The sequence below is a fragment of the Anarhichas minor genome, unplaced genomic scaffold (genome assembly GCF_050575085.1).
Source record: "Anarhichas minor isolate MPS153535 unplaced genomic scaffold, ASM5057508v1 ptg000046l, whole genome shotgun sequence".
NCBI lineage: Eukaryota > Metazoa > Chordata > Actinopteri > Perciformes > Anarhichadidae > Anarhichas > Anarhichas minor.
Window position 1 is genome coordinate 595,788 of NW_027466492.1, and position 18,192 is coordinate 613,979.

Genomic DNA, 18,192 nt, shown 5'->3' on the forward strand with positions numbered 1-18,192 from the left:
ACATTTCATTCATGGGGAGCTGAAGCAGCGTTTCCACAATGACCCGCAAAACATGTGACCTTAACCGCAACAGGAAATGTCTACGGTGGTGTCCATCAACCAAAGATCAGCTTCTCTCTGTGGCTCAAAATGGAACCAATCGATTCTGTGGCAAACTTTGAGGTGAATTACATGTGATTTGAGCTTTTTGGACGAGTGACAGATTCCCCAGACAGACGACTGACTCTTCTCAAACTGCCGGATCTCATTCCCACCACCGCTTTGTTTGTTTGTTTGTTTTTATCTCTTCCAGGCGTAAGCCTGAGGAGAGATCATGTGCTTGCACGTGTGTCTGTTTGTCTGTCCGCCTGTCTACAGCTAATCTCTCACACCACTGGACCCTTCAGCCAAATATATTTTGTGCTCATTTACCACCGTATGCTCTAGGACCTGTTGTGGTTGCAGTGATTCATAAATAAAATGTTTTATTAACTAGTGCATAAGTCGTCAGTGACTGCTGACTCCTCGTGACCGGACGCAAGTGAGCGACAACTGCTTCAGTAGCCAATCATTTCCGCTAATAGAAAAGTTATAGGCACGACACAAGATGGATAAATCCCTGTTTTTGTTATCTTCGCTGCCATCTTGTCTTGACTGTCAGGGAGCCAGGGGGGAGAATCGGGTGAGATTCAACTCCTCTTTGTTTGGAACGGGGAGCGAAAGACACCTAGCAGAAATCAGCACTATTACGTTCAGTGTTGTTTGTTGTGTGAAGCCAAGAATACATACATGACACAAATCCTCCAAAGGGAGATTTCAAAGGTAACAGATTTTACTGTAAGAAGACAAAGAAGGAATCGCTGCCTCTGGACGTCAGTGTCCATATTTGACACTTTTGAACCATCATTTTAAGTAGGACTGAGGCTAATCAAAGCATGAATCCATCGACCAAATGATAAAAACACAAAAACGATATCCCCATTTGACAGATTTAGTTTCTTTGCAAATTAATAAGATTCAAGCCTGGTTACAGATTTGACTAACAGTTATATTTGCAGGTACAACAGCAAAATGCAGATTGTGCATCAATGCATCTGTGATAATGCTTTGATATCTACTATTAAAAAAAACATGATATTGTGTATGGCAAGACTTACCAGGCTGAAAGATCATCGATCAAAACAATAAGGATCATCTGTGACTATGTTTTGATCAGTTATCACATATTCATTTTATGGTTTTATTCTTAATTTCCAAACACACATTGTTTTTAAATTGCCAGTTATGCACTAGTTATTATTAATTGATTGCTTATTTGAACAACAAAAAATACACCAACCACTCTATAAATGACTGATGAAGCAAATGTGAAACTCAGGACTCCTGGTCCCTTGATACATTCCTACTGTAACTAAATTGATATCTACTTTTATTCCCCCGTGAGGCTTTCTGCTGCAGAAATGTGTGACAATTGATTTGAATTAAGACAGGATTGAGTCCATTCACACACCGGGTTCATTGCAAGTTCAGAGAGAATAAGAAAATAATTGAATAATTCCCATGAATACATATTAACCAACACAAGTCTATTTTTGATTGGTGTTTACGGCTGATTTAGGAACAAAACCAAAGGAGCTGTTAGGCAGCACAGAGTGCCACTTCTCTTTTCCTGGGATTAGGAGAGAAGATTAATTACGGAATGTCCCTTTAAGCTCATTCTGCCCCTTTAATTAAACCTAAACTCTTATCTGCCAACACATTCAATGCGCTCTTCATGCTGACTCTGCTCTCTGTCTTTCATGTCCTCTCTTGTTCTCTCTCACACACACACACACACACACACACACACACACACACACACACACACACACACACACACACACACACACACACACACACACACACACACACAGAGTTAAATCCCAGTGCGGAGCTCCTGCTGTGTGGTCACTCTCTCCACTTAGCAGCAAAGACCAAGTGTCTGTTGTTGCAACCAATCAGATCCCTGATTTGGCTCTGAGGGTCGCGTGATTGGCTCATTCTGCAGAGGAGTTTAACCGAGGATATCTGGTCCCAATGCTGCCTGTTGACTCAGCAACAGACAAGTGTGTGTGTGTGTGTCTTTACTTGTACAACCATCTTTGTGAGGACCATTAGAAGTTTTAGACCTTCAGATTGAGGACGCTTTTGGAAAGTGAGGACATTTTTGTCGCTCCTCACTTTGGGAAGCGACAAAAATGTCGCCCCGAGTGTGTCACTCGGGGCGACATTTTTGTCGCTAAGTGGACTGTGGCTAAGTGGATAGCAGGGCCGTCCTTCAATCAGAGGGGCGGCGGTTCGATCCCCGGCTCCGGCTCTGCTAGTCGCATGTCGATGTGTCCTTGAGCAAGACACTTAACCCCAAAATTGCTCCCGTAGCTGTGCCTACGGTGTAGAAATGTGATAGAATCTGAATTGCAAGTCGCTTTGGATAAAAGCGTCTGCTAAATGACTGTAATGTAATGGGAAGGACCTTCAAAGGCCCGTTTGAGGGTTCAGGTTAGAGTTAGTTTCAGGTTTCAGCGTAAGTATTTAGTGGTTACGGTTAGGATAATGGGAAAAGAGAATACTTTATATCAACAAAGTGTCCTCACAAAGATAGAAGTGAAGGGTGTGTTATTGTGTGTTGGCTGGCCAGAAGGTCTTTGCTATTCCTTAGACACTGGTGAATTCCTGCGTTTGTTTATTACTAGTGCAGCGCTTGCGTTGCTGCTGAACAGCGTTGTCCTGATACGAACCCATTGCTTGGCTCCCGGCGGCTGAAGTGTTGCTAGGAAGTTTAGTATATTCACCATCCAACAGCAAAAGTGAACTGCTGTCGAGCGAGCCGTGGCCTGAAATGCCCCGCTGTGGGTGACAAGCTCAAGTCTACAGAGCTTTGAAGCTCCGCCCCCACAGCTAAAGTTTATTAATATTGAACGTGTCTTCAAATTGCACCATGGGGAGCCAAGAAAAAAACAACAGAGTGTGAAGTAGATCCGATGAGCGGTTCTTGAGGTTTGCAAAGAACACACAGAGATTCCTCGCTTTATAGTTGGATGTAGAGATTAGTGGGGCTGCAACTCACAGTTCTTTTCAGTCTTAATTAATCGGCCAATTATTTTCTAAGTTAAATTAAATAGTAAAAATATATATATATATAATATTTCATAGCACATCTGAGAAGCTGGGAAAACCGTTACTTAAAAAAAGACTAAAATTATGAAGACATTTTTTATTTTTTTAAATATTTTCTGTTGATGTTGACTAATCAATTAATGAACTAACCGCTTCAGCTGTAAAGATTAAAGCAGCAAATATTTCTTCATTTTGGAAGCAGAAATCTGGAGTTCTCACTTCAAATGCAGGTTGGCTTTTTTCCTACGCATTAGTAACAATCCAATGATATAATATATCAAATGAAAATAGCTTAATATAATATAATGTCAGGGTATGTTCCCCAGGAAAGACTGACTAAACGTCGAGCTCTTGTAGAGGCCCGTATGAATGTGTTATATTTACCAACATTCATTTTTATGAAAATAACACAAATTATTACTCAGAAGTCAGTAAAATGGTCTAAAGTCAAAGATCAGTTAAGGAACATCAGAGAGTCATTTTAGTCTGTAATCACAACACTTCAAGTGTCATTCTTCATTTTTTAAACACATTGTTTTTTAAATTGCCAGTTATGTACGTGTTGTGTTTAGTATCTGTTTATTTGTAAATAAAAACAGACAGTAAATGATAAAAAAACAAAGATATTCCTGCTGTATTACGTTACGTGTATAAACCAGGTGATGTGAACAACAACATGAATAAATGATACAATAACAATGCATCCACTGTGCAGTTCCAGGGTTATTCAAGGCCTCTGTAAGAGCATCAAAACATGGTCTGGAGTATTTTGATGCGCATGTTGTCCCGGATTGTCATGTTGACCATCATTGTAAACACTTGTGGTGCATCTGTGTATGTGTGTGTGTGTGCGAGCAGCGAGGGTCTTGACCTCGTGTCTGCTAATCCGTGCTGCTCTCCAGATGTGACGGAGACCACAGCGCTGTTCGTCCATCCACTGTCACGCATGGCCAGAGGGCTACTGCTCTAAACCCCAGACAGCCGCCAACATCTGTAAACATCTGCCGAACCAATAAACTGCCGCTGTCCTCGCCTGAGAGTGGCGTCATTGCAAAGTGACATTTCCACCGTGTGAAGTTCATCCCCAAGCAGAACGAAGTCATCATCCTACCCCCGTGCCTTTGTGGAGTGTAAAGGAGATCCTTTATTTACTCATTTGGTTTATTTCACCTTTATTTAACCAATAAGTCTCTTGAGCCTGCATTATCTCAGTTAATGAAGTACAATTTTGAGGTACTTGTACTTTACTTGTGTATTTCTATTTCCAGCACCACATCTTTATAAATAATATATATATATATATGTATACTGTATATATATATATACATATATATAAAATGTATTAGTTGGTTTATTATATACAGTATATTCATCTAGCCAAATTCCTTGTATGTGTAATATACTTAGCAATAAACATGATTTCTGATGAATAATTCTGAAATGGGCCATTCTGCATCATGAGTACTTTTATGTTTGGTAGAATAAGTATATTTTGATGCGAACACTTTTGTACTTTCACGTACAATCTTGAAGGTCTCCACTTAGTTCTCTTTGGAGGCACCTGTGGCGATACGCGGTAATTGCAGGTGTGTTTTTGGATCTTACTTCCCGGAGATACAAACAGTGTCTGGAATCCCCTGATTAGTTGATTTGCAAACATACGTTTAATCTACAATTGTATTGTATGTTCTACTCAGGGATTTCTAAAAGTTAGCTTTCTCTTTAAAAAATATTGAACACGTTTCCTCGTAAAACTTTCAGTCCTTGTAGTTCCTGTCTGGTCAGTCTTACCAGGAACAGCTCCAAAACGGTTGTTTTTGTTCAATAAGTGCAGTAACAAGTGTGGAAAAAAAATATAAAAACTATTAAAGCACATTATACTCTCCATTTCATCAGCCAGCTCCGACAAAACTTGTTTTAGAAATAGTTGTTACTTGAAACAGTATTATATGATAACAGACACAAATGGTTTCATATAAATTAAAATTATATGACATTGATGTAGTTTTCTCTAAAGGTTATTTTTCATATATTACATAGTGAAAGGAGAGAGGGAACACCATGCAGCAAAGGGCTCATTGTTAAACTCTGCCCGCTGCAGAAAGGACTCAATGCATGGGCTGCCCGCTCTACCAGGTGAGCTACTGGGGTGCTCCATTTATTAATGTTGGACATAAAACACCAAACAGGGGAAGATAGTTTCCTTATCTTTATTGTATAAAAAAGAGAAAAAAAGTACAAAATTCATGTAGAAAGTTTACAATTGAAAAAAAGTTGAAAAACAGCAAATACACACTGCATGTGACTGACACTGAGCGTCGTTGGTGGTGTGTGTGTGTGTGTGTGGACCAGGACCACCTAACGTTACTATGTGATGACAAGCACTGCTAGCGAACCGATCTAACGACACGCAGTAAACAAGCGTCTACTGGAGCTAGCGTCGTTGGTTCTCTGCTCAGCGTCTTGCTAGCCGAGCATCTGCAGGTACGACTTTAAACATCAGAAACAATGGCCTGGGCTTCAGACAACTAAACAGTGTCGCTAAGGACAAGTGGGAGTGGCATCCAAAAGGGTCCAGGTTTCAGTCAAATGTTTCCTGATTTGGAAAATGTACTACTCCACGAAGTGGACACTTTAATCCAGAGTACGTTACAGTACATAAACGTGTCGTTTTAGCAGGTGTAGCACACAGTTTGGGATTTAAATTCACATCAGAAATAATTCTATTTTTCATTACAGGGTTTTTAGTTCAGTCAGTATCACTCTTCTTTGTGGTTTCAAGAGAATAAAACGGGAGAACTTTGGTACTTTTGCGTCTCATCTGATAGACGCATGGAAAGCCAATGCATCACTTGTTGTTGCTTTAAAACACAGTACCGTCTTAAATGATTGGGACATTTCATGTATTGCTTGCAGAGGACAAAAAAAGTACCAAATTCTAAAGCGGACATCATTTCACTTTTTTTTCTTCTGCTTTTCAAAGTGATGCATCCACTCTCAGCGTGTGGTGCAGCGCTTTAGCTCCCTTTTTATTCAATCTCTGTTTTAACAGTTTACAACTCAAGTACAGCTTCATTCATAGTTTTGATCAGGAATGTAAGAAACAAAATAAATACATAAAAAACAAAGAAAAAAAAAAAAAAAAAAGCTACAGATGCGCTACAGTCCAAAATAAATTATGCTCTTAATACGAGCAATTCAACATTTTCTCCCAAACAAACTACAGTGAAAGTTATCGCACAACCGATGGGGGGGGGGGGGGGGGGGGTCATTTTACAAAAACATCATCAAATACTTTAACAATCAAAAGATCCAGATTATATATTTTTTCATTTAACTCATGGAATACCATCTCAAATCCACTGGATTTAAATTCAAACTCTGGCCGCTCAGAAAGAAGATCTCCCGAACACGGTAAACACGCTCGCTTTCATCAGCACTTTGTTAAAGTCCGCATTAGTTAGGATTCATCTTCCAAAAGAGTATTTACAGACGATCAAGTAACTATAAACACTGTCGACGCGGGAGGGTGGGGGGGGGGGGGGGGTCGAGACCCTGCCAGCTCCCAACACTGGCAGCGGTGAACGGAGGAATGTACAGTGGCCCAACGCGTGGCGGGAGAATCACGCTACGTCTGTCCTCGGATGACCTCAGACCATGCTGACGCCGGAGCATTTGAATGCGGTGCAAATGACACCTGCAAACAAATTGCATTGGAAGAGCGTGTGTGTGTGTGTGTGTTTCTTTGAATGCGTGTGACTGTCCTAGTTTCGGAGATTAGGGACTCAACAGAGCGCTAAGGGGAAAGGCACGTCGTCGTATGACGGAACGAAGCAGTCAGAGAGGCTCATCCTGTGGGATATGACACCCTTTTTATTCCCTGCGATGCAAAAACAGCGTCCAGTTTCACAGTATGTAAGACAGAGACGCGACAGACGAAGGTCAAATCATGTTTACACAATCAAACAGAAGAATTTTGGAGCGATATCGACCATTTGAAATCAAATTAGAAATGGTGGCTGATATTAAAGCTGAATGAAAAAGCTCCACAAGATAATGAAGACTCTCAAAACAGGTCACTTTAAAACAGACCTGTCTGTGGTATAGACATTTAGAAATATCTGCATTTTCCCATTTTGTGCTGAAATCTCAGTAAACACAATTTATTCGTTTGACCCACGTCGTCCATGCACACACACACACACACAGACACGCACAGGAGACGAGAACCGAGACAAAGACAGCGAAAGCAAGTGGATTTTACAAAATATACAGGTAGGAAAGGGACCGTCTGTCCGTCAGCTGCAGTCCGTACCAGCAGACTGACTGACGGACTCCTTGAATTCTTTGTCCCCACGAAAATGTTTTTGATTCCAGGCCACGTTAATCCTCCGGATTCAAACGGAGCGCAGCGACCAGTCCGTTCACTAGTAGCTGCAGTCCGGCGGCTCGGTGACGAGGCGTCTCTCTCTACGTGAGCCTGTAGAGAGTGCTGAGGGTCTGGGTGATGAAGTTGAGGAGTCCTCGGCAGGCGTCCCTCCAGTCCTGCCATTGGGGGGCAGCGTGCTGTGAAGGGGGGGCAGACAGGAAGAGATGTCACTCCAAACTAGAATTACCACAAAATGCCATCACTTCATTGTTTTATCCTGAAGAAACGCTCTCCAGGAGAAAGGGACATAATTACAGAAGAACGACTCGAGGACATAATGCCTGATGAATGCACGGATGTTTAATAAAACATGTCTGATTATTCATTATCTGACCTTTTTTGAGGCGCGCCTAGATGCTAAAAAATGCGCATTTATTGACTTGACCTACAAACGAGCTCACACGCCGAGATGGACTTGTGATCATGCGATTGTAACTTAATGCAAGTCAATGCTGTGTCCTTTTGTCCCTGTCGGCAAATGTGAAGCAGCAGCTAAGAGAGACAGTTTAAAATCTATTTAGATATCTACGAACATGTTGGAACCTTTATCTGTGTTTAACCTCTGACCTCTGAGCAGTTTCGGGGCGTTTTTTGCTTAAGTCACATTTTACCCTCTGTGGCCTTGATATTCACTGCAATATATAATACAAGTCCTGCACCTCTGTGGAAACAGCACATGCATGGCTGGAAGTAGAGAGAACTCAAACATGTCTTTTGTGCAGTATAACACAGTTATAATGCCATAAATCATAAAAAGGACAACAACAAAAAAAGCAAGTTGAATTTCTTTGATAATTGATTTTACAAAAATTTAAAAACATTTTTCCACAAGTGTTGCCACCGTTAGAGGCTCCACGTGCTCTATAAATATTGAACTGTTCACATGTTTTACAACCTCTACTCTCCTGTAGCTCTGTGTTCAGCAGCCTACAGTTCTGTTGACGTTTCACAGAAAATCTTTGTGACTGTTGGTCTCAGCCGAGTCAGACATGGCTTCTCAATTGCGCTGAGGAGTGCAGAATTTTATGTTTTTTTTTTTTACAGTATGTGGTTTTAGCAAATACTTTAAATGAGACATGAAATATCATAATTTTAGGCTTCGTTTTGGCTGTTTTTCTGCTGGAGGCGCTTGTCACACACGATGTGTTCGAGGACCGTCGGCAAGATGAAAATCTGACGATAATGTCGTGTTTTACAGCTTGTGGCTGTGGTAGACGGTGTAGTTTTGGCGATTGTTTAAAGGTGTTTTTCTTTTCTCCCGTTCTTGGGGTTCAGAGGGTTTAACGAGTTTTACTGTTACTGTTCTCACAGGTCTCACTCGCAGAGCTGTCTGAGCTGCTGAGGCATTTCTGAACACCAACCACATGTAAAAAAACAAAAAGGATCGTCTGAAAACAACATAATGACAACCTGGGCGGAGAGAAAAAAAGAAAAAAAGAAAAGCGTATTATTTGATTTCTCGTAAAGCCAGAGGAAACATGATGTCATGCTCGGGGAGAGGAGTGATGGAGAAGTAGCAGGAGAGAAAGAGCGACTGCATGTCTGCATGGTGGGGAATTATGAGCAACACACAACAGCTTGAACGAGAGGATAAACAAGTGTGTGTCTGTGTCAAAAGATGCTGCTCTGAACCTCTCACGTGCCTGTGGTTAACCCCCCCCCTCCCCTCACAATCTCCATCCCTCCTTCACTCGCTCCTTTTGTTTCAAACTGCTCCTTTTAGAAAAAGTGCCTGGCTGTGCTTTCGGCCCCGGCCCGGGTTGTAAACACCACACACAATTTACCCAAATTCCCCTCGGGGAATACAGTATCTGTCTGTCTGTCTTTGTCATGCACACACACACACACACACACACACAGTTCAATGAGAGCAGCGGTCTCAGAAACCTGCTCAACATGTCTGCAACAGGCGCAGTTACATCCTCCTGAAGAGTGAGTCAAGACTAGGTGACGTCGTCTTTGTTTGTGTGCACGAAGCGGGATGGTGAAGGAGAGAGAGAGAGAGAGAGAGAGAGAGAGAGAGAGAGAGCGAGAGAGAGAGAGAGAGAGAGAGAGAGAGAGAGAGAGAGAGAGAGCGCAACGGGGAAGAGTGTGTGTGTGTGTGTGTGTGTGGTGGGGGAGAAGGCGGAGAGTTGCTGCCAACTCCTCACGCGATCTAGAGTACAGAGGGAGGGAGGGGTGAGATGAAGAAGTGACAATAAAAGGAAGGAGATAGACAGGAGGAACATATTATCATTTAAGCTGTATCGTATTGTTTGAGCGCGTCATGTCTTTGTTTGTTGTTTCTGAAAAGCTGTTGTGCGAATACAGTTATTAAATCCATGTGGAGGGTGGAGCAAGAGTGATGAGGACAGAAACTAAAATACAAAAGAGAGGAGAAGATGGTGAGAAGGGAGGAAGGATGAGGGAGAGAAGAAAGGAAGGAATATGGACGACTGTGCATATTAAAGTTTCTCAAAACATTTTTCTTTCTAGAGAGAAGAAGAAGGAAAGAGAGAGAGAGGAGAGGAGGGAGGCAGAGAGACTTTTCAGTGTGACTGTAATTTGTATAAAGATCAACAATAAAAAAATAGAAAGTAAAGCGAGAGAAAAAAAAACTGTATGTAAGTATTGATTTGTCCTCAGCGCACACACACACACACACACACACACACACACACACACACACACACACACACACACACAATTGTGACCTTCTGTTACACTGACGAACGTTTCAATTGTAAATGAGCAGAGCAGAGACGGCGTAGCGGTTATTGTTGTGTCTAAAGTGATATTGTTATGATTTAAGCCTCATATAACAGCGGGAAAAAACGCATTAAAAGTGCGACAAAGCCAATCATAGGCTCATTTGAAAAATAAATACGGTCAGCTGATCTGCTGGAATTGTCATCATAAAATCATTTTCACGGGTCACATATTAACTCATCGACATTAAATACGAACTAAACACGCTATAAATGACACATGGAAGCCCGGGGCCCCGCCCTCTTACCGCTCTGTGGAGGACCGTGGTGTTAAACTCATCTCCAATGGCCCTCAGCTGGTCGGCCACTCTCCTGACTTCCACCTCCTGCGCTGCCTCCTCTCCGGGGACTCTGCGACGTGGGGAAGCCCAGGATGGGAGCTCGTTCTGGGGCAGCAGGTCCGGTAGAGGTCCCTGCCGGCTGGAGGCGTCCTGGCGCTCGTCTCTGTGCGATGCTGGAGCGAGAGGAGGCAAAAATGAGTTCAGAGAACAAGACACACACAAAAAAGAAAATATTCATTTCTCACTCATTTTACTTGGACAGTTTTGCATCATGCCTCTGACTCTCTGTCTCTCTCTTGTGCTTCTGTCTCTTCATGTATGAGCAGACAGAGGCACTTTATTGGGTACGCGGAGCCTCTGGTTATGCTTAATTGATTCTCAACAAGCGGCATGCATTAATAGCCTCCTTACACACTAATGGTAGACAGTTCAAGTGTGTGTGTGTGTGTGTGTGTGTGTGTGTGTGTGGGGGGGGGGGGGGGGGGGGGGGGGGGGGGGTCTGTGCACACATAGTGACACATGGGCAGGCTGTACAGGCAACAGAGAGACCTCACACGTCCAACAACATCATGCACAGACCTCACCAGAAATCATCGCTGAACCGAGATAGATAACCATACAGGTGAAAATATTGCGTGCACATGTATTATACATTTATAATATTATATATTGCACATGCATGTTTTTGATCGCATAGAGAGAACAAAATAGATTTAAGAGGGTTTATCGTATTTGATGCAGAAATAACATGAATTTTCTTGACTTTTGACATTTAAAAAAAAATAGTGCAAACAGTTCCTGCGGTTCCCGGTTGTTTAGTTCTCCGGCCACACACATATTTGTTAAGAAGCCGGATCTGGTGACTTATTTTCCTCTTAATGGAACTTGGGAGAGTAATCTCTTAATCTGCTTAATAAGTCTGGTATAGAGAAGAACTGAATGTGTGTGTGTTTGTTGTGTTTACAGACTTTTTGTTTGTATGTTTCTTTAAAGGCAGGCAGACACCGGTTAGCTTCTGTCTGACCACGTTAACGTGACTAACAGGCCTCAAGCTACTACATTATTACCATGTTATGAGAGCTGGGCTGTTGGAACACATTTTCTGAAAAAGGATTAACATGTTTGTTTCTTTTCCATTTGTGTAAACATACTTGCTTTTTTCTTGCTTAACTTTGCTTCTTTAATCAGTTAAACCTTTTTATGTAGAAGAGTGTCATCCTCATGATTTATTTATCGTAACACGTCTTCTATATTCTCTTTATGAATTTCATAATTCCTTCTTACTTGTAAAACAAGACACATTTTAAAGTACTTTACAATTGTAATTTAATCAGATAGAATTTTAATTAATTATTTTCCACTCACTTAAGACAGGATTGATCTAAGGATTAATTTCTTTTACATGTGTATTATATATGTGTATTATATTGCATTATATGTGTATTATATTTGTGTATTATATTGTTTTATATGTGTATTATATTGCATTATATAGTATTATATGTGTATTATATTGTAGCATATGTATATTATATTGTATTATATGTGTATTATATAGTATTATATGTGTATTATATTGTAGCATATGTATATTATATTGTAGTATATGTGTATTATATAGTATTATATGTGTATTATATTGTTTTATATTGTTTTATATGTGTATTATATTGTTTTATATGTGTATTGTATTGTATTATATTGTATTATATTGTTTTATATTGTTTTATGTGTATTATATTGTTTTATATTGTTTTATATGTGTATTATATTGTTTTATGTGTATTATATTGTTTTATATTGTTTTATATGTGTATTATATTGTTTTATATGTGTATTGTATTGTATTATATTGTTTTATATGTGTATTATATTGCATTATATAGTATTATATGTGTATTATATTGTAGCATATGTATATTATATTGTATTATATGTGTATTATATGTGTATTATATTGTAGCATATGTATATTATATTGTAGTATATGTGTATTATATAGTATTATATGTGTATTATATTGTTTTATATTGTTTTATATGTGTATTATATTGTTTTATATGTGTATTGTATTGTATTATATGTGTATTATATGTGTATTATATGTGTATTACATGTGTATTACATGTGTATTACATAGTATTATATGTGTATTATATGTGTATTATATCGTATTATATTGCATTGACTGCCCATGTCTTTGGCCCTGTGTGGTTCACTAACACGTTCTCCTTCAGATAATCATATAACCTGTACTAACACGTGTGTTTTCATCTTTTCTGTCTCCGTGCCCGCGGCGGCCAACAACCCTAGTTGCCACAGAAACGGGCACCCCTGGCAACCACAGCATGTGCTTTGCTAGGAGGATTAGGGCTGATCCTCTAAAGATGCAGGTGACTAGACAGAGATGGAGAGAGAAGGAGAGAGAGAGAGAGAGAAAGAGAGAGCGCTAGAAAACAAACAAACAAACGGGAAACCCTGGCTTGTTGCCAAGGTAACTCTGAGGCAGTGCTGGCAGAGACGTCTCTGTGTGATTGGCCGGCAGAGCGAGAGGGCTGAGCTGTGATAGGGTGTCGGGAGGAGAGGGGGCGGGGCTGGGAGGGGTGAACCTGTCTGTTTGATTGGCTGACAGACTGACAAGGTGACCAGTTAAAGGGGGGGGGGGGTGACCTGGTTACTGTTAAAAATCAAAACAGACTTAACCTGATAAAAGATTAACAGTGAGCTGGATAACCAACATGACTTCTGTTGTTACTTAACTAACAAAGGACTAATTAACCGACTGATTAACTAGAAGTAGTTGACAAATTAACCAACAACAAAAACAACACAACCAATAACTCACTAATTTAGTGACTGTCTTATTACAGATGATCTGGGATAAGTGATTCTGATTATCAACATTTCATTATTTTTGGAAGACGCAAAAAAGTCGAGCCACACCTATTTATTTTCCCGCCCCAAAAAAACCTAAAACACTGATATGTTGCAACTTGTTCACAATGCAGCAGCAAGAATTCTAACAAATGAGAACATGTTACACCAGAACGGTCATCAATAAAGTGTTGACCTGTAACAGTGAGGACTGATCTCAGAACTCGTTCTTATCTTCAGCGCCCTGACCGGTTCAGCACCTTCAGACCTCTCTGATTGGTTATCTGAGGGAGCTCTCCCTCCTGGCTCGCTGAATGGGTCAGCAATGACTAAAACCCCCTTCACAAACAAGACAGGCAACTTCTGTTGAGAGCTTTAAGAAAAAGAAAAATTAGTTTTCTTTTAATCAATTCCACCTTTGTCTAACATCCTTGTTATTTGATATTCATTTCTCATTCTTGTTTTATGGTCTTTAGATCTTAAAATCATTGTTATCGTCCTATTTCTTAAGTTTTTCTTGGGACTTTATTATTTAATTGTTTTTCGCTCTTTGTGTTCTTTCTTTTTTAAATACCTGCGATATTGATTTGTATCTCTTGTAAAGCACTTTGAGCTGCATTTTATGTCATGAAATCTGCTATATAAATAAAGTTTATCATCATTATGTTAATATTCATCGCCCGACAACTGACTAATAAAATAACTAGCTGGCTAATTACACTGACTGGCTGTCATCTGACTGATTAATGAGTTCATTATTTAACTAGGTTGCTAGTACAGAACAATTGACTCACTCACTGACTAGATAACAAGCCCACTGACTGCTTGACTGTGTGATTAGTAGACTGACTGATAAGCCTGATTAACAAACCGTAAGTCCGACAAACAAAACCAACCGACAAACATAACTAGCCGACGAGATAAATGGCTTCAAAGTGAGCGTCCACATTTAAGTACAACTGACTTGACTTTGTGCTGCCTGGCTGAGCGCCCAGAGCAGCAGGAAATGCAGCAGCTTTGTCTCTGTGCTGCAGCCAGAGGCTGTGCTGCGGAGGACAAGTCTGAACATGCCCGAGATGCACAGATGACCTGCAGCTGAGAGGGGAGGAGAGGTGGGGGGTAACTTATCCGTTTACATTGTTACAAATCTGTCACAACACTGCAGTTCGGTGCCAAACGCAAACCTGCCTTTCCTGTGCCGCCACCCTAATTTCCCTTTCTACGGGCCTCCGAAATTCCCCTCCGGGAACACAGAAGTTCAGACTGACTCTCCAGTGAGTCATCCGGTGTTAATAACAAAGGTGTCTCACTCTTTGCCCAACTCAAACACTGAGAAATAATACACTTCTGCAGCCCGAGGGAACCACTCGCTGACTGCGATGGTGGAAGAACTGTTTTAATGGAGAGAAACAAACTGCTGTGGGGGGGGGGGGGGCATGGATTAACAATTGAAGACATTTTTCAGCTTTAATTCCCCAAATACCTAAACAATACTAAAGAGCACAGTATACATTTTTCCTTTCCATTATTCCCTCATTTGAGTCAAAATAATTTATTACTGTATTAGTTTCTGTTATTATCTCCCCCTCCTCCTCCTCCTCCTCCTCCTCCTCACACCTTGTAACCTCAAGCCAGCCAGACATTGGACATTGTCTGGTGAACAAACCGGTTTGGGCAGTTTTTCCTAGTTTTATGACAGCACAGTGGTAACGGGAGGCCCAGAGAGACTCACATGTTTATCCCTGTGACAGTAACACATCCCTCCACCTGTCCCACCTATCAACACTGCCCAAACACTCTCCTGTCATGGAAGCACAGTACGCACGCATAACCGACACTCTCCCTCTCTGAAAGGCAAACTGCGCCGTGTGGGGTCGGGTCACGTTTTTGTCAGAAACGGTCCTCCGCTGCTGATCATCTGCAGCTTGTTTTTCCTGCAGCGCTAACGCTAAATCACCGCTGGCTCTGTTACTGATGTGCTTGCCGTTACATTGGCAGAGCCGGGGATCGAACCGCCAATCCTCTGATTGAAGGACGACCCTGCTCTACCACTGAGCCACAGCCACTGTTTGTCGTTTTATTTAATTATAAGTGAATGCTTTTATCTTACCTGACTGCTCTCCTGTAAAGGCACTGGGTGCTACCTCGGCTCTGCCCCTCCCTTCCCTCCGATTGCGGAGTGGCGAACGTGGAGGCGTGGGCGACAACGCAGGTGACCGCTGGTGAGTCCGGGCCTCGTCCTGGTCCTCCGGGTGGGGGTAAGGCAGCGGGTACGACAGATAGAGAGCCTGCAGAGGGGGCAGGTGGTGGTTGTTGTGGCGGTGTGTGGCGGTCCCAGAGCTGAAGGCTGTAGTGGTGAGCATGCCGGGACAGTTGTAGAAGGGGCGGGGCAGCTCCATGCTGCAGATGTGGTGGCGAGGAAGAGGGTCATTTCCTCCTCTTCCTCCAGTCTCCCCAACGTTCTCGATGGTCTCTGCGCGGGCCATCTCAGTAGTAGACTAAAACACACACACAGACATGCCACTTATGTAAATAAATGACACTTAGCTGCTTTTAAACTGCAAGAATCATTCTTGTATCATTCTTCAAACGTTAGCAAATATGCTAAACTCCTTAAAGTGTTACATTTAGAAACAAGTTACACACCCTGAGGTAAGCGAGTTCTGCTGCCTCAAAACAAGTTTGAAACACATGTTAATCTGAAAAATATATGAAATAAAAAATAATTTTAAAATGTGTGAAAAATGTGTACAAACCACAAATAAATACTTAAAACAAAAAAACTTGAACAACTATTTTTGAAAAAGTATATTCATTAAAAATGAAATGATAATAATACATTAATGATAATAATACATTAATAATAAATAATAAATTCATTAAAAAATGTAAACACCAGAAATCAAATTGTAGGTTAACTTGACACCGTGAGAGAAAACATGCGTCCAATAAATATTTATAAATAAAAATGTATCCACGGTTCTAATTTTAGCACCATTGTTTTTCTTTCTCCACTTCCAGTTTGACCCACCGACCTAGATTTTCCTCTAACGGCCGCTAGGGGGCAGCTGCGGCTCCCCGTTCAGGAGAGCACGAGACTTGTTTGTAAACAGATCCGTGCAGTCCGAGCACGAGGAAGCGCACAGGCGCACACAAACACTGAGAGGCGAGCCACGCGGGTCTCTCTCGTCCGTTCTAACGGCAGTAAGTGATGATATCAAGGATAAATATAATTGTTCATAGCAGATAATTGTGTAAATATAAATGTCGCCCCCCCCCCCCCCCAAAAAAAAAATAACACGGTTATTTTGGGTCAGAATTACGAAATAACGTCCGAATATAAATGAGAAAAGTAGTGTAAATATAAAATAACCATTAGGCAAACGAAGGACCTACTTGAAGTTTAATCAGTAAAATCATTAAATCATTAATGTTTAATTATTATTATTAGTAAATAAGTTTTTTTTTTTTTTTTTTGACAATCCACCACCGTTTCGCACATACTGCGAAACATATTAGCATAATAACAGTTATAACAGGTATCGCCAAGCCTAAACGTTATCTTACGTTTTCCCGCAAATGTTGCTACATTACTGAATCTAACAAGTCGGGACTAGTCTGAAAATAAACTACACGAAAGTGTCGGAGAACATCACTGACCAATAGAAAAAAGAAAAGTGGTCCAGTCGAAGAGGTCGATCTTTTCCCCTGACAGTCGGACAGATGATGCAACTTAAAGCTATCACATTCTAAACCAACTTCTGCAGCTGTAAAAATAGCGTAAATTAATTTACAATTAAGTTTTTCTTACTTGGTCGATCTGACGCTCCGTGTTGAGGCTGTCAGCGGGTCAGAAACCGGCCGGAACAGGTGCACATCAGAAGGGATACCAATGTGCCAAAACAACCGGCGAAGGATCACAAGACGATGTTAAAAGTCCCCTCCGGTGAAAATGTGTCATTCCATGTCGAGTTTCCCGGTTTATGAAGGTTTTGGATAATATTTGTCCTGGTTTTCTGTTATATTAACCCATCAAAACAAATAAATAGCGACAATATGTACCGAATAACGGAGCACCTCGTTCACGGTGCTCGTCTCTGTTCGAGCTGTTCGGTCTGAGTGATTTTCTCCTGCTTTGAGACTCTTTGTAAACACAGATGAAGATGAGCTCACGTCCGGTGTGAATTTTCAGAGTAAAACCCCAAGTGATCCTTTTTTGAACCCAGCAGGATAATTATTGTTTCTTGCTATGTTTGTTGTTGTTGTTTAAATGTTTTTGTGTTGAAGATTAGCCGACATTTAAACACCCCTTTTGAATAAATTACTTCGTCTTGATTTAATTCATCATGCAAAGGAACTTTGGCACACTCCTTGGTCAATAGTTGGCACATTCCGCACAAACTTTTTCATTTGAAAAACAGATATATTGTACATATTTGTTTCCATTTTATTTATGTTTCCTCATTTTTGCAGTACATGGTTTTTATTTTTATCATTCTCTCTTACTGTTAAGTTAATCAATTTGTTGAGACAGTGAAAACAATAGCAATTTTGTGTGAATCAGTGTGAAATATGGGCAAATTAAAAGGAAAACATAGAAATTACCTTGGCATCATGTATGCCAGAAATGTAAAAGTGTGCACATTATCAGTTTTACAAAAGACTGTATGTAGCCGACTCGTATGTGTGCATTTGCATTATATAAAAACAAAACACAAATGTCTAC

The 18,192-nt window shown here is 40.8% G+C and overlaps 1 protein-coding gene across 1 annotated transcript; it reads right to left on the minus strand.

The window, feature by feature from the left end:
• Window positions 1–5,329: 5,329 nt before the first annotated feature.
• bbc3 (BCL2 binding component 3) lies at window positions 5,330–17,593 on the minus strand. The gene is made up of 4 exons (XM_076111974.1): window positions 17,278–17,593; window positions 15,577–15,964; window positions 10,560–10,765; window positions 5,330–7,701 (listed from the first exon to the last, which is right to left on the minus strand). Exons 2-4 carry the CDS (start codon window positions 15,950–15,952, stop codon window positions 7,606–7,608), a joined length of 678 nt encoding a protein of 225 aa, XP_075968089.1. The 5' UTR covers window positions 15,953–15,964; window positions 17,278–17,593; the 3' UTR covers window positions 5,330–7,605.
• Between the last annotated feature and the right edge of the window lie 599 nt (window positions 17,594–18,192).